Source organism: Sarcophilus harrisii, chromosome 2 (genome assembly GCF_902635505.1).
Source record: "Sarcophilus harrisii chromosome 2, mSarHar1.11, whole genome shotgun sequence".
NCBI lineage: Eukaryota > Metazoa > Chordata > Mammalia > Dasyuromorphia > Dasyuridae > Sarcophilus > Sarcophilus harrisii.
In genome coordinates, this window is record NC_045427.1 from 104,634,131 (window position 1) to 104,659,642 (window position 25,512).

General features: G+C 35.2%; 1 protein-coding gene across 4 annotated transcripts in view; it reads left to right on the forward strand.

The window, feature by feature from the left end:
* KIAA1841 (KIAA1841 ortholog) overlaps positions 1-25,512 on the forward strand; it is a 60,309-nt gene that overhangs the window by 24,442 nt on the left and 10,355 nt on the right. For all 4 annotated transcript variants that reach the window (XM_031950523.1, XM_031950521.1, XM_031950522.1 and 1 more), the window contains exons 8-16: positions 1,423-1,509; positions 1,614-1,724; positions 3,077-3,200; positions 19,259-19,411; positions 21,808-21,956; positions 22,767-22,866; positions 23,077-23,109; positions 23,903-24,002; positions 25,181-25,272. In XM_031950523.1, coding sequence (XP_031806383.1) covers positions 1,423-1,509; positions 1,614-1,724; positions 3,077-3,200; positions 19,259-19,411; positions 21,808-21,956; positions 22,767-22,866; positions 23,077-23,109; positions 23,903-24,002; positions 25,181-25,272 — 949 coding nt within the window. The remainder of the gene's footprint in view (positions 1-1,422; positions 1,510-1,613; positions 1,725-3,076; positions 3,201-19,258; positions 19,412-21,807; positions 21,957-22,766; positions 22,867-23,076; positions 23,110-23,902; positions 24,003-25,180; positions 25,273-25,512) is intronic.

A 25,512-nucleotide genomic window follows, 5' to 3' on the forward strand; every position in this document is an offset into this window, starting at 1 on the left:
TGCATTTGATAAAGTTAATTTTTTAACCTGAGTGTAATAATTCCTTTACCCATACTGAATTTTATCTTATTAGAATCAACCTGTTGTGCTAGCCTAGCTCCCTCCCAGCTTAGTGCTACCCACAGCTCTGATGAGTATGTCCTCCTTCCCTTTGTCTAAGTCACTTATAGAGATGTTTAGGAGTACAGAAGAAAGTTCCATGACACCAGAGACATCCTCTCTAGTGGATCCAAGACTGTTAATAACTCTTTGAATCCCACCAATTCTCAGTTTGTTTATGTTATATATATTATGTATTAATTATATTACATTATGTTATATTATATCTTTTCTATATCTCTTAATCTCGCCTGAGTTCTTTTAGCTTCAGGTGGAAAGAATTCTAAAGACCCTCAAGTCCAACTCCTTTATTTTACATATGAGGACACAGACTGGAGAGGAGGGGGGAAAGGAGAGATTTCTGCCTTGGCTAAGGTCACTCAGCTAACAAGAGTCTTCCTGACATCCTCTGTGTACCTTCCTTAAGGTCTTTCATTGTTTTCAACTGACCTCCTCTTTCTTTCTATCCCAGTGCTTATCACAGTGCCTGCCACATAATAGGCTCAAAACATAGATCATAGTCATTTCATTGTGTTATGAGTAACATCTATACTCAATTCCTTAATAAATAGAAGGCACACCCAACTTCCTTTTCTTTGTATAAACAATACTGACTTCTTCTTTTATGTCACCTATTTGACTGACTTAATGCTTTTATAAATTAGCAAATGTTTATTTTGTTTTGTTCTCTTAGCAAATGTTTATTTACTCCAAATCTAGCATTAGTATCTGTCACATATTAGTCCTTAATAAATGCTGAAATCACAGGCCCATACAGAAAAATCCATCTACTTAGGACAAGTTTCTCTTAAAAGAAGGTAATGAGCTCTTCAATCTAAAATTTCTAATTTTTCCCCCTGATTCTCTGATTGTTAGAGCCATTCTAATGAAAGGGAATCATAGTAACTAGAACATATATCAGTAGACATGGAAAAGATTATACGTTAATTCAGGAATTATTAGAATCTACGAAATCATCATCATGATGAATCTTCTTTAACCTCCAAGCGAATACCTACAATATTTTTGCTTTTTCAGCATATTTTTCCTTACAAGAAGGAAAAAGCTTATCTTATCTGATTTTCCTACAAAATCCTACTTTTCATTAAAACACTATCTCTTTATAGTAATTTGCATAACAAACTACAACAAAATTATATCATGTTAACCCAACAAGTAGAAATATGAAGCAAGAATTTATGCTAATTATTTTGCCTCCTGTACAGTTGGGTTTTTTTCCATAGTACTACCCAATAATATTTATGTCAAAATAAAAATACATAGTTGCAATCAGTTCAAGACAGATATATTTGTCATTAACAGTAAACTTTTTTGTAAGAAGATTGAAAGACTTTTTGATCCAGACTACCAGAACCCAGATTCTCGGAATAGTGCAGCTACATTGTACAGGTAAAATAATTCAATATTAATTATGTCATAGACATTTTACATTGAATCATATATTCCAAATTACAAATTTGAATGTTTCTGTTTTGTTTTCAAATTATTTTTAGATGCTGTTTGTGTAAGAAACTTCTAACTAAAGAAACAGAAACAAGAATTCCTTGCATTCCAGGAAAAATCAATATAAACCAACATGGAAACATTGTTTATATTCACATAAGGTGTGGTAAAAGTAAATGCTAAACTTCCTTTGGTGTAAACTTTTCATATGTTTACAGAAATATTTTCATGCCTCTGAGTGGAGAGAAGAGAACATAGAAGATACTAGGGAGGTAGACTGATCAAGACTGGGCAACTGACTAGACATGAAAGGTTTAGGAGAATGAAGAGTCAAGAATTCCTTGTAGGTTCTGAACCTGGTTCACAGTATTATCTCAAATAACAGACCATTTTATTAATTAATGATGCTTGTTATTATATGTAAAGAGTTATGAGTAATACTTTTTTTCAGTTTTGTTTACATCAATGGAGTAGTACTTTGTATAGCAGGGGGTCCTCAAACTACTGCCCGCAGCCAAATGCAGCAGCTGAGGACATTTATCCCTCTCACCCAGGGCTATGAAGTTTCTTTATTTAAAAGCCCACAAAACAAAGTTTTTGTTTTTACTATAGTCCGGCCCTTCAACAGTCTGAGGGACAGTGAACTGGCCCCCTATTTAAAAAGTTTGAGGACCCCTGGTGTAGACTATATTCAGTGGTACTCAAATTTCACCCTTAACCTTAAGGACTTCTGTTGTTTTTATTCTTCAATAGTGAGCTTTCAAGATGAATCATTATGCTGTTTCACACTGTATATGCGTATTTTATAATGCTGAAAGTATTAAAAATAAGAAATGGTCAGAAAACTGGTTAATTGGGAGAAATATGATACAATGATAACATGTTTGCAGTTACCAAGAATTCTATCAGATTGTTACAACTTGCATTCATAATAATTTCTGTATCACAAAGTTTTCTCTTCCCCTGGCACTTCATTTAATTCACATGGTCATGGATGACTAAGAGAATATATGTAAAGCAAATACTATACAAATGTTAGCCCTTAGAATAATGATTACAAAGATAATTTGAATACAATAAAAAAGCCACTCTCCAGGTTCATTGTAATTGGATTCAGCCTACAGGATTCTTAATAAATATGAAAAACAAATTCTCCTAAGAAACAATAATAATAAAGACAACTCTATAGTTAGTGTTAGAGGTAACTTCCTATTTTACCCATGAATAAAATGAGGCTTCAGGAGGATAAGTGGCTTCCCTATAGTTGCTGTATGTAACTGTAAGGATGTGAACTCAGTTTTACTGACTCTTAGGACATCCTGTAGCTACCATACCAAAGTGCCTTGCGTATAGTTTTTATTCCTCTTTGATCCTATTTCATGTCAAACTAATCATTTAAGAAGCTTTGTTAGGAGTAGAAGCCTTAGTTTAGTTTTGTTTTTTTTTAAGTCTAAAATAAACAAAGTGTTTATGTTGCTATTCATTAAAATAAGATTACTTATCTTCTCCTCAGAGATAAAACTTGGGAAGTTCATGAATATTTGGCTAGTCTTTTTGAGGAATTAAAGTCTTGGAGAGATGTGTATTGGAGATTATGGGGTACTGTCAATTGGCTGACGTGTTCTAGATGTCACCAAGTGAGTACTTCTGTCTTCCTTTTTTTCCTGCTCACTGTTTACATAAGAGAAACAAAATATTTTGTGTGTGTGTGTGTGTGTGTGTGTCAATCCTAATTGTGTGCCGAGTCATACAGCTAATGAATATTAATTGTCTGAGGCTGGATTTGAACTTGGGTCCTCGTGACTTCAAGGCCAGTGCTCTATCCACTGTGCCCTCTAGCTTCCCCAAAAAGCAAAATCTTACACTCAGATATCAGGTGATGTTTCCATGTTTGCATCTGACACTTTCAGAAGTCAAGTTAATATATTTTTCTTTGTGAAAACATAAGGGAACAATGAGGCTGTCACTTACATTCTATAGTAGGCTTTATAGTCTGCAGTACTAAAAGGTATAAAGAATTATGCTAAGTTCCAATGCTCATTTTTCTTTAATTAAATTTATTTTTTGTTGCATTTTAAGTTCCAAATTATCTCCTCATTCTCCCCATCCCACATTTTGACACAGATGCATAAATATATACAAAACAATTATATGCATATTTTTTCCAGTTATTTCTCAGGAAGTAGATAGCATCTTCCTTCATAGATCCTTTATAGTTGATTTGAGTATTCATAGTACTCAGAATAACTTAGTTATTCACAATTATTCTTCAAACAATATTGCTCTTATTGTATACAATGTTTTCTTAATTCTACTAATTTTCCTTTTCACTATTTCATGCAAATCTTTCCATATTTTTTTTTAAATTAATCTGCTCATCATGTTTTACTGCACAGTAATACTTTGTCACAGTAATATACCACAGTCATAATACCATATTAGACATTTTCCAATTTAAAAGCATTTCCTCAATTTCTGATTCTTAGTCATCACAAAGAAAGCTGCTATAAATATTTAGAATATAGATTTTTTTTTTCCTTTTTCCCTGATGACTGGAAAATAGATCTGATAGTTGTATTACTGAATCAATTACCCAGTTTTATAATTCCAAACAGAATTCTAGATTGCTCTCCAAAATGGTTAATTCAGTTCACAGTTCCACCAGGAGACCATTTGAATTCCAATTTTTTACATCCCTTCCGACATTTGTCACTTTCCCATCTTATCATTTTAGTCAATCTAATAGTAAAGGTTTTTATTTGCATTTCTCTAATCAATAATGATTTAGAGCATTTTTTTATTTGATGATATGTGTGTATATGTGTGTATGTATCATTTTTATTCCTTCATAAAAATGCCTTTTCATGTCCTTTGACCATTTATCAATTGGACAGTGACTCATATTGTTATAAGTTTGACAGTTTTCTCTGTCTCTCTGATTCTCTCTTTCTCTGTGTGTATATCTTTATCCAAGAAAATGCCTACAAAATTTTTTCCTAGTTTTCTGCTTTCTTCTAGTCTTGGCTGAATTGGTTTTGTTTGTACAAAAACTATTTAATTTAATGTAATCAAAATTGTGCATTTTACTTCTCTCTATCTCCTTTTTATTCATAAATTCTTCTCCTATCCACATGTCTGATAAGAGATTATTAGATTATGAAATATAGATTATTAGATTACAAAATATTACTGATAAGTAATATGTTTCATGTTCTTCTAGATTTTATCTCCCTTTATATTTATGTCCTTTTTGACCTTATCTTGGTAAATGGTATAAAATATTGAACTATATCCAGTTTCTGCCTGCTTTCCAGTTTTCCCAATAATTTTTACCAAATAGTGTATTCTTATCCCAAAAACTTAAATGTTTACATTTTTTTCAAATACAGGGTTAGGGTTACTGTAATCATTTGCTACTGTATATTGTATGTCTACTCTGTTTTATTGATCCACCTTTTTATTTCTTAACCAGAATCAGACTATGTTGATTGTTGATTATGTTGCTTGATAAAGAGAAATGCAAATATCATCTTAAAGGGTCTCCTCCATTAAGGTATCTTCTGTACATGTGTTAAGATATGCAAGGTTTTTTCCTTATTTTTATGAGACTACATTTCTCTGTCAAACTCAATCTGGGAATTCAGGGGCTATTCTTGGGCTGATGCTACAGGAACTTTGGCCTCTGCTGGTTCACTTTTCCAAGTAACCAGTCGGGTGGTTGCCCCATTCCCAAAGCTAATCATATTGATAGCAGATTTAATGCTGAAATTGAGTCAGCATTTATAGCTCCAAATTCACAAGCTCATGAGATCTGCTAGCTCTAAACTCCCCAGTAGTTGGGAATACATCCAGTTGAGAATTTCTAATAAACAATTTGAGATGTGATTCTAGAGGTTTGGAAGAGAAGTTGGAGCTGGATAAATTCATCTGAGGTCCATCAGCAAAGGGATGATAGTTGTCACCCAGAGAGTGCATTTAGTCTTGGGGTACATTCCCTTTTAATGAATAGAACCTGAATAAAGATCCAGCAGAGAAGATGAGGAAAGAACAGTCATTCAGCAAAGAGTGGTCACATAGAGAAATGCAGGGAAACCCAAAAAGAAGAGTTCTTGGAGAAGAGTTTGACAGTTTCAAAGGCTGTAGAGAGGTCAAGGATGAAGATTGAAAAAAGGTCTTAGAGGCAGAACCACAATAACAGAACTATAGGAAAAAAAGCAAAACCACTGAGCTCCCCTCCACAGAATCACTCCAAACATTTCCGAAATGCACCCAACCAAATCCTGATGATTTCCCCAACCTATCTCTGCATGGAGAAGCCTAAAGGGGAGACCTGACACTGTGGACATAGTCAAGCCAGGAGCACCAGGTGCCTGAGCACAACAGGGCCTTGGTAGATCTTTTTACTGCAAGGCAAAAGGAGATCCTAGGCCTCTTCCAGGGTACTGCAAAGGGGATAAGCATAAACCAATAGATTTGTCCTCACCCAGACATGAATCACAAATCTAAGGCAAACTGAGGAGACCCTGTGCAGGGAGGGTGCATTTCCATTCTAAGTAGGGAGGGAGGCCCTCCCTATAGGAAAAAAGGAAATTCAGAAACCAGCAATAGCTATGTGATTTAGATCCCAGGCATAGAGTAGAGTCTCATTTCTAACTAGCATGGCCTACAGAGAAATAACAAGGCAAGAATCCCAGATTAAAAGGAAAGCCTTCTGTCACTCTGAAGCAATAAGCTTTTCACCTGGTTTATAGGAACAGTTTATAGCAGTAATCTCCTCTTGCTTAGATCCAAACCCAGATCAGGAACTATCAAAGTTCACACTAGGTGGGAAGAAGAGGGACAGCAATTAGACTTTACCCTGAGACCATTTTAAGAACAAAGTCCCAGAAATCCTGGAATAACACAGTACCCAGTGCTCCTAAGAAAGCAGCAACAGGACCAGTCTTAAGTATTCCCTCCAGAAATGTGACAAAGTCTGACCCTAATATCAAGTTCAAAGTCAAGAAGAATGGGCAAATAAAAAATAGCTTACCACCATAAAGGGCTATTGTGGTGGCAAGGAAGATCAAAACATAAACCCAGAAGAAGAAAAGTGTTACAAAATATCTACATGTGGCAAGAAACTGGAAACAGTGGATGCCCATCAGTTGGAGAATGGCTGAATAAGTTATGGTATATGAATGTTATGGAATATTATTGTTCTATAAGAAATGATCAACAGGATGATTTCAGAGAGGCCTGGAAAGACTTAACGTGAACTTATGCTAAGTGAAGTGAATAAAACCAGGAGATCATTGTACATGGCAACAGCAAGATGATATGATGATCCATTCTGATGGACTTGGCTCTCATTAACAATGAGATGATTCAGGCCAGTTCCATTAGTCTTGTGATGAATAAAGCCATCTTTACCCAGTGAGAGGACTGTGGGAACTGAATGTAACCCACAACATAGCATTTTCACTCTTTTTCTTCTTGTTTGCATTTTGTTTTCTCATTTTTTTCCTTTTTGATCTGAGTTTTCTTGTGCAGCATATTTGTGAAACTATGTATAGACGAATTGCACATATTTAACATACATTGAATCACTTGCCATCTAGGGGAGGGGATGAAGGGAAAAAATTAAAAGGTTTTGTAAGGGCGAATGTTGAAAATTATCCATGTACATATTTTGAAAATAAAAAGCAGAGCTTCAGAGAAACACAGCTTGGGTAGAAATTTAATTGCTTGGCAAGAAATTTAATTGTTTGGCATAAGAGATACATGTGCCACATCACAAACCTGAAAAGTAGAAAAGGCTTTGGCGAATAGGTCATGGCAACAAGAGGAACAAAAAAATGTTAAAAACAAAATAAAAATATAGAAAAAAAACACTTTATACCAAAAATAGAGGACAAAAAGTAAGATATCTCATAACAAAAACAATGGACCTAGAAAATAGAAATGGGGGGGGCCTGGAATTCAAGTATTTTTGGACTATCTAAATACCATGACAAAAAGGGTGTAGTCTTCCCCTTTCAAGAAATCATAAACGATAACTGCCCAGATCACTTCGAACCTAATCTAATAGCCAACTTGAAATACAATATTCCAGATAGTGAAAGATGTGGACTTACACATGGAAATAACTTACCCCAGTAAAACTGAGTACAAGGATACTAGCAGGAATAAAGAATGGACCTTTAAAAACTAGGCACTTCCAAGCATTTCTAATGAAAAGATCAGAGCTAAAACTCTGAAAATTAAATGCAGAAGTGAGGAAAAACAAAAAAAGGCTCACTTGAATAAACAATAATAAAATGACAAAAATGATAAACTGTTTACATTCACATATTATGAGAAAATATATGTGTCCCCTCTGAAGCCTATCATCATAGGAGGTGTTCAAATTAGATTGGGAGTGATCCTAGTATGTCTTGATAATAAGCGAAGAATAGAAAAAGAAGAGGACAGTAATGGGGGTAAGGGAGGGAAAGGAAGGTTAGAGGAAATTGTCTCATATAGTCAGGGAATACAGGGAGAGTGGCTGAAGGAAATGACCAACATTTGTACCTCACTGTCATCTGATCAAAGAATAAACTTACATACAGTTTGATACAAAAATGCATTTCACCCGGTAAGAAAATAGGATTAAGGAAGGGGGATAGGAAGCTTAGATTGAGAGAGTAATTAATTCTACACAAAATAAACTCTTACGGTTGTACAAAAATATTTATAGCTCTTTTTGAGCCAACAAAGAATGGGACTGTGAAGGGGTGTGACTAAAAAAGGTATGGTGTGTGAATATGATGTAATAATGAACAATCCTGATTCCAGAAGACTATTGAAATATGCTTCCTACCTCCTGATAGGCAAAGGTTATTAGGGGGTTGGAGTAGGGGACAGCTAAGGTTGAAAGGAGGACAGATTTTGATTGATTAAAAGTCATATTTTTTACAATCAAAAAGTCAAAGTAGAAACAAGGCCATTAAACTTGATGCTTCATTTGACAGATCATTAATAATTTTGAAAAGAACAGTTTCTATTGAATAATGAAGTCAGAAGCCAGACTATATAGAGATAAAAGGAAATTGAAAGAAAGTGGAGCCTTCTCAAGAAGTTTAGCCTCAAAAGGGAGACTATGAGACAATAACTAGTAGAGATGAATAGAACAAGTAAGGATTTTGTTGTTGAGGATTTGGGAGACTAGGGCATGTTTGTAGGCAGTGGAAATGCAACTAGTAGATAAGGAGAATTGAAGATAAATGGGGCAGTGGGTAGAATAATAGGGCAGTCTACTGAAAAAGATGAGATAGAATAGGATCACTTGTATATCTAGAAGAGTTTGCCTTGATAAGGATAAGGATCATCTCTTCATATGAAAAAGGTGAAGGACATAGTATCAGAAGGCAGTGTGTATGCTGTCTCAACATAACCCCTCCAACATTGTCTATTTACATCTTTTTATTATCTTTGACAATTTGTTTTATGTGAGATAAAACATCCATGTTGTTTTAATTTGATTTTCTCTTTTTAGTGACTTTGAAGAAGTTTTTCATTTAGTTATTATTATTATTATTATTATTTATTTTTTTTTTTATTTTTTTTATTTTTTGCTGAGGCAATTGGGATTAAGTGACTTGCCCAGGGTCACACAGCTAGGAAAGTGTTAAGTGTCTGAGGCCAATTTTGAACTCAGGTCCTCCTGACTTCAGGTCTGGTGCTATATCCACTGCACCACCTAATTGCCCCTTATATAGTTATTGATCATTTACATTTTTCTTTTGTGAACTATTTGTATTTTTTCACTGTCTAACTATTAAGGGATATCTCTTGATCTTAGGTATTCGTCTTGTTTCTCAGTATAACTTGGATATTTAACTGAGTCAAAATTTTGATGCAAAGATTTTGTTTTGTTTTGTTTTTTCTCATCAATACTTTTTCTTATTGTAGTTGCATTAATTCCAGAGCCTTTTAGAAATGGGTTTGTATTCTAACTTCTGGGTCTCTTTGGTTGGCAAAGTGATAAGTGTTTGTAGCTTAAGACACTTTCTGGGCTGTCTTGACTGGCTCATTGTAGCAACTGCTTTATCAAGGTCAATATTTTCATGTTTAAAAATTTCCCACTTTTAAATATCAAATATTTGTTTTAACAGACCAGGTTGAAAGTTTTGTAATTGCTAATGGTCTTATCTCTAACCTTTGTTATAATTTGATGTTAGTTATAACCTTTGTTCTAATTTGCTGATGGTTTAACTATTCGCCAAAACTTAATCTGATATGATTCCTACATTGATAGGCAGTTCCCCCCCCCCCAGTTGTTATATATAATATTTTATGCAAGCATTTTTAATAATCACCTAATCCAACTTCCTCTGATGAGGAGACCACACTGTGACCCAGAGAGTTTCAGTGATTTGACCAAATAAACACAGGGAGTAAATAATGGAGCTAGATTTCAACTGAAATCCATGACTCCAAATTTAGGATTTTTTTTAAATGTACTCTGCTGCCTTTATCTTAATAGGGGTTTTTTTTGTTTGTTTGTTTACATTTAACATAAGCATTACAAAATAGTTCAAAGAAGTAGATACAAGTAACATGGAGTCAAAAGAATGCTTAAAATTTACTGCATATATTGGTACAAATCACCAAAAACCCTCATTGCTATTGTGGAGCAGGAATGGGGAACATCCCACCATTTAAGGCCAGCAAAATCATTTTGCCCAACCTTGTGAAGCTTCGCAGCCACAGGTGAGCTGAAAGCTAGGTAGAACAACCTCCCACTGCTTGAATTTTTAAATTGATAATTTTGTATGGAACACAGATGATGTTATTAATATCCAAATGACCCTTTGGCAGATAAAAAAAGGTTCCCAGTGCCTGTTCTAAAGTCTGTCCCAATCTGACCACCCAAGAATCCATGGCAATCAAAGACCTTTCTATACATACACACCTTCCTGGGCTCCCCAGGGAGAAGAGAACTTACTATAAATTCTGGGCTCTGAGAATTGTAACCATAAAGGACTACATAAGTTAAAGATAACTTAAAACAAAATAAAGATGCAGTAGAAACTAGCCAAAACCCAATATTTCTTGGCAGAGTCTCCCCTCATTCAGTCACAGTTTTCTGCTCTTCTACAAGGAGGATCATTAAGGCCCCCATAAGCTGAAGGAAGAGATAAGTATAGTTTAGCGCAGAAACAAGAAAATCTTAGTATAAATAGAAATGTAATTTTTTTTAAAAAATGGAAGAAACAGCTAAAAAAAAGTCAGTGAAACATAAAAATTGAAATAAATATTAGAGCAAAATTAAGAAAATGGAACAGTTGGAAGAATATATGACATAACTGCTATTAAAAACTGGCCTGAAAAACAGAACAGGAAAAAGTTATATGAGAATCAGTAGGTTCTCAAAAGAGAATGTTAAAACAAAAATCCTAGGCATCCTATTCCAAAAAATCAAATTGTTGTAGAGTTTGGAACCAGAGGACAGAATAAAGATTTATAGACAATATGCTATCAATGGATATGTCAAAAACAACACACTCAGAAATGTGCTTGCCAAGCTCCAGACCACCTAGGTTAAAGAAAAAAAATTTCTAAGTGCCTAAGAAGTTATACATGAAGTTTGATAAAGAAAATATTAAAATATAATGTAAAAGACAGAGGAAATGGGCCAGTAACTAAGAATAACAACCTACAAAATTGAATATAATGCCACTAAAGGAAAAAGATGAATTATTAAACAGTTGATGGCCCCCATGTATTCGTGTTGAGAAAAATGATGGGACAGAGACTTTGAACATAAACACAACTTTTTTGTTTTTGATAAAGATAAAGAAAAAAAAATTTTTAATGCCTAATTGAATAAGTTGTATTCAAGTGTTTCTCTCCTGAAAAGGAGAGAAGAAAGTATATCTAAAAGTTAATGAGGGAACAAAAGACAAGCTGTGGATCGGCATGGATATTGGCGGAATAAGAGAAACTTCCTATTTTTAATAACTAAAATCCAATAGGAAAAGTTTTTAGGGATGAGGAAGTCCAAGAAGATCTTGAACTAACATACTCTTATACACTACTTTCTGCCTCCTTTCTAATCTTGGCTGCATTAGTTTTGTTTCTGCAAGATCATTTTAACATAATGTAATCAAAATTAACCATTTCACATTTCATAATATTCTGTAGTTCTTCTTTGGTCATATATTCCTTCCTTCTCCACAGATCTGAGAAGTAGAGTAATCCTTGTTCTCCTAATTTGCTTATAGTATCACCTTTATGTCTAAATCATGAACCCATTATGACTTTATTTTAGTATAGGGTGTTAGATATTGGTCAATGCCTACTTTCTGCCATACTATTTTCCAATTTTCTCAGCAATTTTATTAGTGAGTTCTTATCCCAGAAATTGGAATCTTTAGATTTATCAAATGGCAGATTACTACAGTCATTTTCTATTGTGTGTTGTGAACCTAACTATTCCAATGATTCACTTAAAATTGTACCAAATGGTTTTGATGACTGCTGCTTTATAATATAGTTTTAGGTTTGGTACAGTTAAACCACCTTTCTTTACATTTTTTTTTCATTAATTCCCTTAAAATTCTTGACCTTTAATTCTTCTATATAAACTTACTAGTTTAGTTACTAGTATTTCTAGCTCTGTGAAGTAGTTTTTTGGAAGTTTGATTGGTATGGCACTGATTAATTTAAGTAGAATTGTTATTTTTATTATTTTAACTCGGCCTACCATGAGCACTTCATCTTTTTTCAATTGTTTCTTTTTCCAGAAGCTTCCTTTTAAAGATGGCTCTGAAGCTCAGACAACTCTTCATTTCCTATCAACTTCATTCCTTGGATTCAGGTCCACCATCATTATGCCCCTGTATCCATGTACCTTCCCCACTTCCACCTCCATCTCCTACTTTTCAGTTTTCTTTATGTTGTCTTTACTGGCTAAGTTGTAAGCTCCTTTAGGTCAGGAACTGTCTTTTGGTTTTTTTGTATCTCTGGCATTTAGCACAATGCTTAGCACATAATAACACTTAATAAAAGTCTATTGTAAATACATGTGCATGAAATGACATATCATCTAAATACTAAAAGTATAAGACAACCAAATTGTCACAATTCCAGGAGAATAGAAGGGGAGATACCTTTGAAATTTATGAGAAGTAGTAGAATTCTTAATCATGGAAGAGAGAGATAATGAAGTAAAAAATGGACAATTTCAGAATTTAAATGCTTTTGCATGAACAAAAACAATACAGCTAGGATTAAAAAGAAATACTGTCAATTAAGGGAGAAAGATAATTCCCTCAACCATTCTACTAAGTTTGTCATCTAAGATCTATATGGACTTGATCGACACATTATGTAAACCAAGAGTCATAATCTTGTAGGTAAATGTGTCAAAAGATAGTGAACATTTTTCAGGACAAATGGAAATGATCAATCAATGAAATATGCCTCAGATCATTAGTAACTGAAATGCAAATCAAAGTATGTGAACTTTTGCCAAAAACGGAATAGTCCATACTGGGATGCTATGGGAAGACTGTCATATTAATACATGTGTTCATCCAGTTATTCTGGAAAATAATTTGAAACTATATGTTGTCACTGAAATACTAATATTCCTTCATCCAGCAATCCCACTACATGCCATATACACTAAGAGAATCAGTGACAAAAAGATCTCATATTCAGTTCAACACTGACAAACTTCCTAGTGTTGAAGTTCAAAGGAAACCAAAAAGATTGGGGTTTCAGACCAGTGTCACAAGGTATCTCAAAAGAATTTACAGGCTCAAAACTATCTCTTAAGTCAAGGGATAAAGTTTATTATAATTGTAATGCCAATTGAAGTGGGCTAAGTTCCAAAGGAATTTAGCAAAGAATCAGGAGCAAGAAGATAAATGTATAGGGAAAAGAGAGATTAGATGCTTCATGTCACTGATGTACTCATTTTATGGCTTAAGAGGTAGAATTGAGGGGTGGGATTGAAGAGTGGTTGGTATGCATTTGGGCCTGGGAGGGTCCCAGGATCTGAGTCAAGACCCCTAAGGCCTGGCTCAGCCTGTCATCAACATATAGAGTAAAAGATTTCTCTAAATGTGGAAGGGCTAAGACCAGGGCAGAGTTCAGTTTTGCTCTCAGGGTCATAACAACCTTGGCCTGATTCGGGTCCCAGTGTGTGTGGTGCAAGTGAGTCAGGATCTTGAATAACTACAAAATCCAGCCTTACCCAAGTACGCAGTTGTTTCTTTGAGGCAGGTTCAGGGAGTGACAAGATCTAAACCGTATTGAAAATGTTTCAGATTTTGTTTCAATAATCGATAGAATAACAGGTCCCATAGATAGTGTATCAATTTAGGGACTTAATTTCTTATAGTCAGAAGGATCCCACCTTAAGCAGAGGCTAAAGTCGTCCTCCCAACTCTTACCCAAATAAGACATCCACCTGTGACAGTTCAGAAAGGCATCCCTCTTGAGTAACATGGCATTTCTCTCTAATGGTAGGTTACTGACTTAATGATCCATCAGGCAATCAAATTCAGAACTCAAAAGAATATCAGTTACAGTTCCAAGAATTTTATCTCTAATAGCAAATTCTATTTGCTAAATTGCAGTTTAGGGTTAGCTAGATAAAAAGTTTAGCAGGACTCCTATATATAGGAGATTTTGTTTCAACATATTTTTCTTTTCTTCTTGAGTTTAAACTCATCCTGGTGCAAAGACCAATCATTAGAAATCATCTCTATATATTAAATAAGCTTAGTAAATACATTCTTTTTTTTTTTTTTTTTTGGAAACTACGTATATATCCGAAACAAGATGATCATGCTTTACCTGATGGTTGAAGTAAACTGTCAAATTAAGGAAAATTGACAGAAACCCCAGAGAAGGGGCTGAGCTTACTGTTCCTACTTACCTACCCCAATTATTCTTAGTGTTTTCATAGGTTATGTTGTTTAATACTTCCCCCCACTCTATGAAGGGGGAAAAAGGTACTACACATCCTTATACTTGGAGGTTAATAGTTAACAATTTTTAGAATTTTCTTATTTAATAGCCAAATAGTCTTAGCTGTAATTTTCTCTTACTTTTCTAGCAAAGGTTGAAATACCTAATTCCCTAATTACATTTACAAAACATTATAAAACAGAGTTAGCAAGACTAAATAAACTTAAACATTATAAAACAGAATTAGCAAGGCTAAATAAACTTTCTACCTTCTTTTAATTGTTGAGTGTATTCTGTCCCCAAGCTGTTAGAGCATTGGAAGTTCTCAGCGAGTGTTTTCACTTCCCCTCCTGTTCCCTTAAAGAAGTTTCTCTTTTCTTTTATGGAGAAAACAAGACAATTCTTAAAACTGAAATAGAACAGAATCTGGCAAAAACGAATAGGGGTCTCATATAATTTAGCATTAAATTTCCATTTTAACATACACACCACTTTAAAGTTATTCTAAAATTGACTTAACTTTAGTTTATGAGACTCCCTAAATTCTAATTAAATGTTCCAGACAATTTCATTCAAAGCATTTCTTTTTTGTGAACCAGGAAAGGGTTAAGTGCTCATTTACTATAAATAAATAAATATTTATATTTTATTATTCTGGGCCCCCAGAAGTCTGACTCCACATAACTCAAAAACTAGTTGTTTGCTGCTAGAGTTTTTAAGGTAGCAATGAATTTCTTTTTTGTTTTCCTAATGTTCTCAAACTCTTAAGTCTTTTGTTAATACTGTCAGTGAAAATAGATTACAACTTACATATCCCTTTAGTAGGCTTTGAGTAAAACTCCTTTACTTAGTATAGTATCTCAAATAACAAATTTCTCTCAACCTAGTATATTTTCTTTTTCTCTTGCTCCCCCACTCCCTTTGTTCATGTATCCCTGCTGCAGTCAGGGAAGGTGGGAAGAGGGAAGAAAGAGAAAGAGATTCTTGTTCCTCAATGCCCTATCCTCCTAGTCCTCAGGAGCCCATGTGTGGTAACCCTTCTTTACCTACTTTGGAAGCAAAGTGACATATTTGGTCACTTCTAAAAACCCATGTAAAATTATCAAATATGAAGCAATTATATACAACAGAACAATTAACATTAATATAGCATTTGTTTTATGCTAAGTAATTTTGCAATCATGTGATCTTAACAGCAATCATTATTAGTTCTCCTTACAAATTAGGAAACTGGGCAGAGATAAAATAGTTTGCCATAAATTATATAGCTAATACATTTCTGTAACTGAAATGGAGAATGGTGGGCTTACCAAATTCAGAGTCTGACTGTCTTTCTCACCTCACACTGCCATGCTAGGTGCTGCCAGGGGCACCCGTATTCTTCTCAGGCAATTGCTGGACAGAACCAGCTGAAGGCTGGGGTGACTGGTGCCAGGATCTCCCTTTGACGGTAGTTTCAGGTACCAGGACTCAGGGAATGCTGATCATGGGACCTGAATCCAACTCCCCCAAGCTGGGTTGGGGAGGCATTTAGGCAAGGTGTGTGGGGTCCCCATAACTGTTGCTATCCCCCATTTCTACAGGTGAAACAGAATTTGAGTTTCTCTACAGTTCTTCAGCATTCTCTTTTCCTTATCTGTTCTTGAGACTAGAGGGGCAAGGGACACAGGCTATATTTTGTTGCCCTCCTCACTACTGAGATATATGCTCAAAACTTTGAAGGGTAGGGCATGCTGAGTGATCATAGTTGTGGAGAGGATTCCTTAATACTCAGGTATTTTCTCAATAGAGATGAAGGTGATAACATAACATAGGAGTTAAGGAAGGGTTAGCAAAAAGTTGCTAATTTTTTTTTCCTTTACTCATTTTTTTCAGAATGGAGTAAATTCCTAGAGTTATCCCCAATGTCTCAAGAATTTTTTCTTGCAACTTTAAAATGACTAATTGCCAAACTCCTAAAACATTACTCTCAAAACCTTGAGAATCTGCTAAGATGTTATTTTAATGGTTCTATAATTTTAATTAGCTAACTTTATTTCTGTAGCCCCCAGCTTGGCCAGAGCTACGGTCCATAGGAAAAAAAAAAGCCACAGACTTTTTCCTTTTTAAATAGGAGTCAAAGATGTTAAGAAATCTTTCCCAGTGTTCTATCTACAGCATAGAAGTTTGTTTTGTTATTTCTTGCTGGCTGCATTTTAAATCTTTCCAGGTAACAAAATTTAGTTCACAGAACAAACCTTCACAGAGACGCAGGAATAGACAAAAATGACATGGAAAAGGACTGTCCCCATCTTTGCCAAAAGCCATCCTATAGCACCTGTCTCTTTCAGCATCCAACTTTGAGCTCAAGATGACCCAGACAAGCCTTTAGGTGCTTGAGGTGTCCCAATTATAGGATTAGGGGAGAAAAAAATGGGGGCTTACCTTGACAAGGAGGGGGTGAAGCCTGGGGACACCAGACTCTTCCCCACACAGGGCCGCCAAATGTTGAGGTTCAAAGGAGACCTCAACAGGTTGGGGTTTCAGATTTGCAGACTTGAAACCATCTCCAAGTCAGGGGGCAAAGTTTATTATAATTGTAATGCCAATTAAAACAGACTAAGTCCCAAAAGAATTCAGCAAAGAACCAGAAGAAGATAAATGTATAGGGAAAAGAGAGATTAGGTACTTCATGTCATTGATGGGCTCATTTTATGGCTTAGAGGTAGAACTGAGGGGCAGTCTTAGAGGTGGAATTGAAGAATGGTCTGGCAAGCACCTCATTATGGTCTCAGAAATGTTATTCCTGATCAACATTGTTTGTGGACCTACAGCATTCCCAAGGCCAGGTGGCCTTAGGGTTACTGCCACATGGCCCCTAGACGCTGCACCACAGCATTAGCAGTATTCTATGTGGTAGGGGGCTGGGGAAGGAAGGGAGCCAGAAGGTGTTTATGCTGAGGAATGGCTGAACAAATTATGGTAAATGAATGCAGTAGAATTCTACTGTAAGAAAACTAAATGAATTTTCGAGAAATTTTAAAAATCTGATAGGAACTGATGCAGAGCAAAGTAAGCAGAACCAGGAACACAACATATATTGTAATTACTGTAATATGAAATAAAATAGCATTTTAAAACTTAAGATAATAAAGGAGTGACAATAAAACAGACCTCTTTTAATGATGAGATGTGGAAGTTAGGATATGGTGAGGAATGAGGTGGATGCTGTTGGAGGGGATCCATCTCTGTATTTTGTGTAATTATTTGTTTGAAGAGAAAGTGCTCTTGGTGGGAGAGATGATGGCAATATTGTATAGTAAATAGCGGTGCTTTGAAAAAGCATCTCTAGGAAACAAAATGTTCTTCCTATCCCTCTTCCTTCACCATCCTGCACAAGTGGAAGGTGGGGGAGTGAGACTGAAAGTGTCTCTCCTCTCTGTTGTTGCTCTTTCACAATTATGCTTTCAAAGAATTAATCTCTTAATACCTAGTTTAGGTTGACCTTGTGCTCAAAGCCTTTTCAGAGCAGTAGAGCCTATAAAAGCCCTTTCTCTATTAGCATGGCCTTCAAGAAGCCATCATCATCTCCATGCTATAATGGAGCACAGGAGTAGGACTTTGTGTAGGAATGGTTTAAAAGGGCAGATTATTCTGTGTTCATTCTTTTTTTTTTTTTTTTAATAACTTTTTATTGACAGAATCCATGTCTGGATAATTTTTTACAGCATTATCCCTTGCAATCACTTCTGTTCCTGTTTTTCCCCTCCCTCCCTCTATCCCCTCCCCCAGATGGCAAGCAGTCCTATATATGTTGAATATTGCAGTATATCCTAGATACAATATATGTGTGCAGAACCGAACAGTTCTCTTATTGCACAGGGAAAATTGGATTCAGAAGGTAGAAATAACCCGGGAAGAAAAACAAAAATGCAAACAGTTTACATTCATTTCCCAGTGTTCTTTCTTGGGTGTAGCTGCTTCTGTCCAGCAGTGATCAATTGAAATTGAGTTAGATTTCTTTGTCAAAGAAATCCACTTCCATCAGAATACATCCTCATACAATATCGTTGTTGAAGTAAATAATGATCTCTTGGTCCTGCTCGTTTTACTTAGCAACCGTGTTCATTCTTAGTCAATATTAACACTTTATAAGTGGAATTCTTGATAAGTTTTTAATTTTTTCTAATTTTGAATGTTTTTGTCTAATTCCAGATTTAACTATAGTTTCCTTTCATATTGGAATTACTTATCTACTCTTTTCAAAATAATACAACATATTAATTAGTATAACAGAAAGGATACTGGGTATAAAATCAGAGAACCCGAAATTTGAATCATCCTCCTGCCATTTTGCTAGTACAACCCAGAGGAACTCAGCTCATGTCTTTGGGACTTAATTTCTTCATTGATTAAATGAAGGATTTGGACTAAATGACCTTTGACATTTCCTACTTGTGTGATATTGTGCAAGTTCCACTTTCCCTAGGTCATTTCTCTCATCTATAAAATGATTTTTACTAGGTAACCTCTGAGATTCCTTCTAATTCTAAACAGATGATCCTGTGACCTCTGAGGGTCACTTCTTACTCCTAGGATAATTCTATAAAACTTTTAAGTGGTATTGATGAGTCAGTTTTCATTAGAAAATTTTCAACAAGATTGGCAACTTTATAGTTTAAATTATGATATATTGAAGATATAATGAAAATAATAAAAGAAGTAATTTGATATGTATGTGATTTCTTAATGTGTCTCCTTTGTTGTTTAGGCTTTTCTCTGCACGGAGTTTTCACATTGTCAGTATCACTCAGAAGCAGTGATTTATCCTGGTATGTCAAATACATCAAGTATTTCTGGCACCGGAATATATCCTTGTTGTAATCAGAAGGTTCTTCGGTTTGATCCTACCCAGATCGCAAAGGTAAATTTTCAGTATGTCCTTTCTTCCTTTAGAAAAACTTGAAAATTTACTAGTTCTGAGAAGTCTATTCTGAGTCATAAATTTGCGGACTCAGGGTCAAATAAATTCAAGTTTTTGTTCATATTCATCATGTTTTATCTTTAGTGATAGAATTAACTGATTCATCAGATATTTTATTTGTGAAGCTGTAAAAGTTAACCTATTTGACTGGGAAAATTGACATTCAAGATTTTTTCTATTAAAGATCTCTTTATGAGAACTTGCAAGATGATGATCCAATTTTGAATTCCTTAGAGAGCAATAATAATAATAACCTACAAATCTAAAACCTTATGATTTACAAACAGCACGTACAATCTCATTTCATCCTCACCACAAACCTATGAAGAAGGTAGAATTTGGGCTTTCACCCTGGTTAATGAGGCAAAATTCAGGACAATGAGAAGAAAAAGGGGTTTATTGTAAGTACATAAAAGGAGCGACAGACAATTTGATGGAATGATCACTGAAGATCATTGATGGGTTCAAAGTGAGGCCAACTTTTATATGTAACTTTAAGATAATTCATAGAGATTATTGCCCACAGGAAAAGTTGAGTCCTTGCAACTTAGTTCCTCTCCAAGACAGTAAGAATATGACAGTTTACAGATAGGGGCTCAAGGGGCACAAGTAGGGGGTGACTATGTGACAAATAGGGGACTGTGTAGCAGCTCTCCCAACACCTATTTGATTGATAGGACTAGAAAAAATGGGTCCCTGAGTCAACATAACTTTCAATGGTATTACAAATGTTAATTTTTAAATTAATTTAAATTCTTTTTAAAAGTCAGGCCTGTGAATGCTTTAAGTGTATAAGTGTAGGAAACTTCCAGAGAAGGAACGTCTGCCAATGTAGACTTTCCAAGGTATCTTCTCTGCTACGTAGAGAGCTGCCTTGAATACTGAGAAATTGTTTGTTTTTTCCAGTTTCACTTTATCTTCTGTGCAAACATGTAATTTCTAGGAAAATAATATTCTTCATTACATGATGAAAACCATTTCTTGGTTTGTAAGGGTCCATTAGAGAGGCTAGGCAAGCGCAGTTGGCATGTAAAGCAGGCCCATAGCCTAGAGGTCTCTGGACACAATTGGCTATGAGTACATAGGGTCTTCCTTTGTGGGTGGGATCTCCAGCCACAGCGGGAATCCTAAACACTTTGAAATCGCGTCAGGAATGGGAAGCTATCTCCATCTCTGATTGGCTTGTGCCTGTGACTTCATGGACCCGATATAAGCTCAGCGGAGGAAGGGCTTGACCTCTTTTCCTTTTCCACCTTTTCACCTGGAGCTCGGCCTTGGGGAGAGATACTTGGGAAGAGAGTGCAGGAGGTCGTAGAGTGAGGTGTAAACCACATGACTAAAGTCTAAGCTTGTCTGCCACAATTCCCGGCTGCTCTGTTGTGCTCAAACTACATCCATATGAGATAGCGGCCAGAGGATTTCTGAAGGCCTCAGGAAGAGGTAAGATTGATATTAATATTTACCAGAAATTTTTCTAATTGCCCTGAGAATTAGGAGTGATTAGTGGAAACAAATGCAAGAGTAGCACTTTGTGTGGCTGGAGATCCCACCCATGAAGGAAGACCCTATGTACTCATAGCTAATCACGTCCAGGGCCTCCAGTCCAAGAGCCTGCTTTACATCCTAACTGCACTTGTCTGGCCTCTCAAATGGACCCCTTACATTGGATGATTCTGGCTCTTTTGTTAGTTTCATTTTAATACTTTACTTCTTGTATTATTCACTAATATTCCATTCATTCTAAATGAACTCAAAGTTATAAGGTATTTAAACTCTGTGGCAAGTTTGGTTATCAGCTTTATGTACAGTGTTAATATGATTTCTAGGGCCAAATGTGCATTATAAATACATTGATTCAAATAGGTTAATGTAGTGTTCTCTTCTTTTCTAAAATATGATCATTCTCTGGGAGCAGGTTTCTTGGGGAGGTTTTCTGGAAGCAGCCTTAGTTTCAGTTCAAAGTAATAATCACTTTAAATGCAGCCAGCTGATAAAATCTAAATGTTTATTTTCTCCTTCCAAGTCTTGTCTCTTTCCTTGAGCCCGGTTAGCTTTCTTAGAGGCCTCTCTCCCTCCTTGGTCCCAAGAGCTCTTGCAGCTTATCTTTTAGCTCTTGCAGCTTCTGCCTCTAGCTCAACCCCCAATCTTGGCTTCTCAATCTCCAGCTGATGCTCCCCTCTCAATCTTTTCAACAGAACTCTCCTGACTGAGCTCAGCTGTTTTTATGCTCTTTTAGAGATGTAAACTCTAAGGTTGACTTCTCCTCTGAGAGTGGGATTATGGGAGGTGTGAATTTGGATATCTCATACTGAACTCTGAAATCTCTTATGTAACAGGGCTGTAAAGTGAGAGACCATGTGATTGGTTTATGTGATCGAGGTGAAAGTGGGGACATGATCACCACCTGCTCATCTTCTAAAATACTGGATGATCTCCTCATGCACAGAGACGTTATTGTTGTGCCTTTTCCTAAAGACATAATTAGGTAAGAAACAAGCCCAACCAGGTGAAATTCTCTGATCGTTATTGTGGGGTTTTTTTGTCCTTCATTCTCCAAGAGGACCATGACATCAGGGAGGTGGTGCCATGACGAGGGAGGGAGGGCTGGACAGGGTCACCTGTCTTACCTTTCCCTCAGAAGCCATCTGGGTCCAATGGCCAGACATAGACCAAGACGACTGGAGATGGCTCTGGATGCAATGGGAGGCCCAGCCTTTGTAAGCTAAGGTCTTCAACAGGTCTCATTTTAACTGAGGCGGTGCCCAATCAGCATTTAAGGCTAATAGCAGTTGAGACAAAGAATCTCCTATTTCAACTAGTCCCAAAAAATATCTTAAGTAGATAAATGAATCTGGGAGGAGAAGATCCTCTGGGTTTCTGGCCAAAGCAGAATTGACTGCCATTTACATTCAATCAGAGTCAATCAGGTTTTCTGTGTGTGTTTTTTTCTTAATTGTTTAAGTGCTTGGATAAAAACACTAGAAAAGGAGCTTGATTAGTGTCAGCACAGTAATAATTCTAATAAGTCACTTTTCTCTGTGGCAAACAAAGTGTTAAAAAGATTTAAGTGTCCTTTTAGACTCCTATTATGGATATCACTAAATTGATACAATTTTCAAATGATGGACCTCATAATCAAGAAACAGTGTATTTCTCCTATATGGCTAGGCACATGACCTCATGCAAATATTCATAAAACATTAGCAAGCTACGAGATTCATTTAGTTTCAATTTGATGAAACGCAAAATTATCAGGGATTTTTGTTATATCAAGAATATTCTATCTTCTTTAAAGTGATTATGGAATTGGCTTCTTTGATGAGAAAGGCCTAGACTGTGATGGTCTGCTAGAGCCAAATACACCTTGGGGCCCCAAAACTGGAGAGATCAATGCTGTGAGTGAATCATTTTTTTTTTTTCATTTTTTGGTAACATGTGTGATTTTAAAATGTGGTTATTTAATAATAAAATTCAGAGAGTTCTTGGGTAAACTTGTTTTCTAACTTTAAATCATTTTCTGTAATAGCAAACACAAAATTTACATTGTACTATATTCAGATTAGAAGTATAGCTATTAATTTGATATTTTTCTTCCTTTCTTACAGTTTTTGTCCTTGAAAAATTGGACTCTGCAGCTGGTAAATGACTCCATATTCATGTTTCCTGAGTTTCTTAGAAGAAAAAAAGAATTTAATAAACTGAGTCTTAGGCAATTTTTCTTTCAGATATTTTAGTGAATTGATCTTTTAACTAAACTTGTGTCTTCTAGAATGAGAAATTTGTATTTTTTATAGTTGTCAACATTTTGTTATGGTGGCGATATCGATCTTTCTTTTTGATATCTCTGATTTAATGGTACTGTCATCTGTTCTAAGCCTTTCATCATTACTATTGTAACATGAAATTTTAAAATATCTTCTCTCTTTTAAATTTAAAACAACATTTAAACTTATAGTTTACACACCAAAATGGTACATAGATTTAGAATACCTGGAGGAGACTTAACTAAAGGAAATGCAGGAAACAAAATAAGCCATATTTTTTAAATTGTGAGACTTTTAATTGCGGGAATCATTATTTTGCTTTTTACATAAGAGATTTAGGCTTTCAATTTTGAATCAAAGTCCCCTCAAATCCAGAGATAGTTGTTTAATATCTGTTTTTAGATCTATAGCAGTTACTGTGGGAAAAACCACATATACATATGATTACTATGCCCTGAATATGGAAGCTCCCTATCCGTTAGCCAGTGATTACTGAAGATCATGATATTTATTTCTTTGTTCTCACTTGGCCTGTTCTTCTAAAAATAAATGTTGCTTTGAAACTCATACTCTTTTTCTTTGAGAACAAGATGTTACATACATGATAATCTCTTTATGTTTAAAAAGCAGAGGATTTATTTCACAAGTTTTGGTTTTTTTAATTCAGAAACAGCAGTCATTATTTTCAGAAGATGATGAATATACCACTGGGTCTGAAGTAACTGAAGATGAGGTTGGGGATGAGGAAGAAGTAACTAAAAAGCAAGGTATAACCTAGATTAAAAAGAAAGAAGTAAGAATCACCATTCACAGCCGCATTCAAAATTTTATTTTGACAGACCCGTATTAAACATTATGTCTAAAGTTTTGAACACATATGAGGGCAGTTAAAGATTTTAACTAAGAATTTCTTTGTCCTCATGAAGCTCCAAAGCTGGATATTAAGAGTGCACATGGATTGTATGTCAAATATACAAATAATTTTTTTCAAGGATCTTTGCTATCATCTTGGTAGATATTCCTTTTAGAATAAAGTCACATATATTTATACTCCTTCCCTCTATATCTTGCAAATCAGATTCCAACAGAGGTATTTAATACATAGATTTTTTTCCCCCCAACTTGATGACTTGATGGCTTCCCTTCTTATCTGTTCATGAAGAAGCTCTTCATTATCATGTAACCAAAATAATTTTTTTATCTTTTGTGATTATTTTTTGTTTGATTAAAAAATTCTCCTCCAACCATGGTCCCTGTTCTGAATCTCTTCTCATTTTTTTTTTAATGTGGTGGCCTTTAATATTCTGCTTGTATGTCCCTTTTGAGATTATTGTGGCATAGGCTGTTAGATAATGATTTCATTCTAATTTCTTAATTATCTGTTCTATCATTACTATCTGCTTTCTAGTTCTGTAAAACAGGAAGTTCTTATCCAAGTAATTTAATATTCTCTGACTTATTCACTGGGGTATTGTGTTCAATTGTTTCTGATTCTTCTTTGTCTAATCTATTTCACTATTTACTTTTTTGTTTTTAACTAGTACCTTGTGGTTTTAGTTATTATTTCTTTAGAATATTATTGATGGTCTGGAAGTGCTAGTCATTTTTCATTCCCATTTTTTATTATTTCTTATAAGATTCTAAATCTTTTTTTCTTTCAAATGAATTCTATTACAATTTTGTCTAGCTCTTTAAAATGTCCTATTGGTAGTTTGATAAAGCATGAAGTTTATAGATAAGTGATATCAGTTTTTATTATAGTAAGCCTATTTTTTTAGCATTATTCTCCTGGTGATGCTTCAGGGTTACAAATTCTGTGGCACCATGATTATTGAACAATCTCGGTTGTCAGTGTCCTAAAACACAAAAGACACATGATAAACAGACATCAGTAATAGCATATTAACAACAGTTTTATGACTTAATACCATTTTTTTTTAAACAGGAAAAAAAGAAAAGCCAAAGAAGTTCACCAAACAACCAAAAAAACAGGTATCTTCACCATGTGTTCAAAAGAAAGAAAAATCATCAGATAAGGTAATTTTTAGTTTTTAAGTTTTGAGATTAATTTACTGAGTACCTGGGTCACTAAAAAATTGAGATCATTTGAATAAAGGGCATGAGGGAGAATCAGGTCAGTCAAACATTCCTTCAGCATCTACAATGTGTCAAACACTGTGATTAGGCCCCCAGCTCCTTGGGATAGAAAGCTTGCCCATGTGACCATCCATATGTCAGCTCTCTGCCAGACGTTGGAGAGAAGAGGCCTGAGCAGTG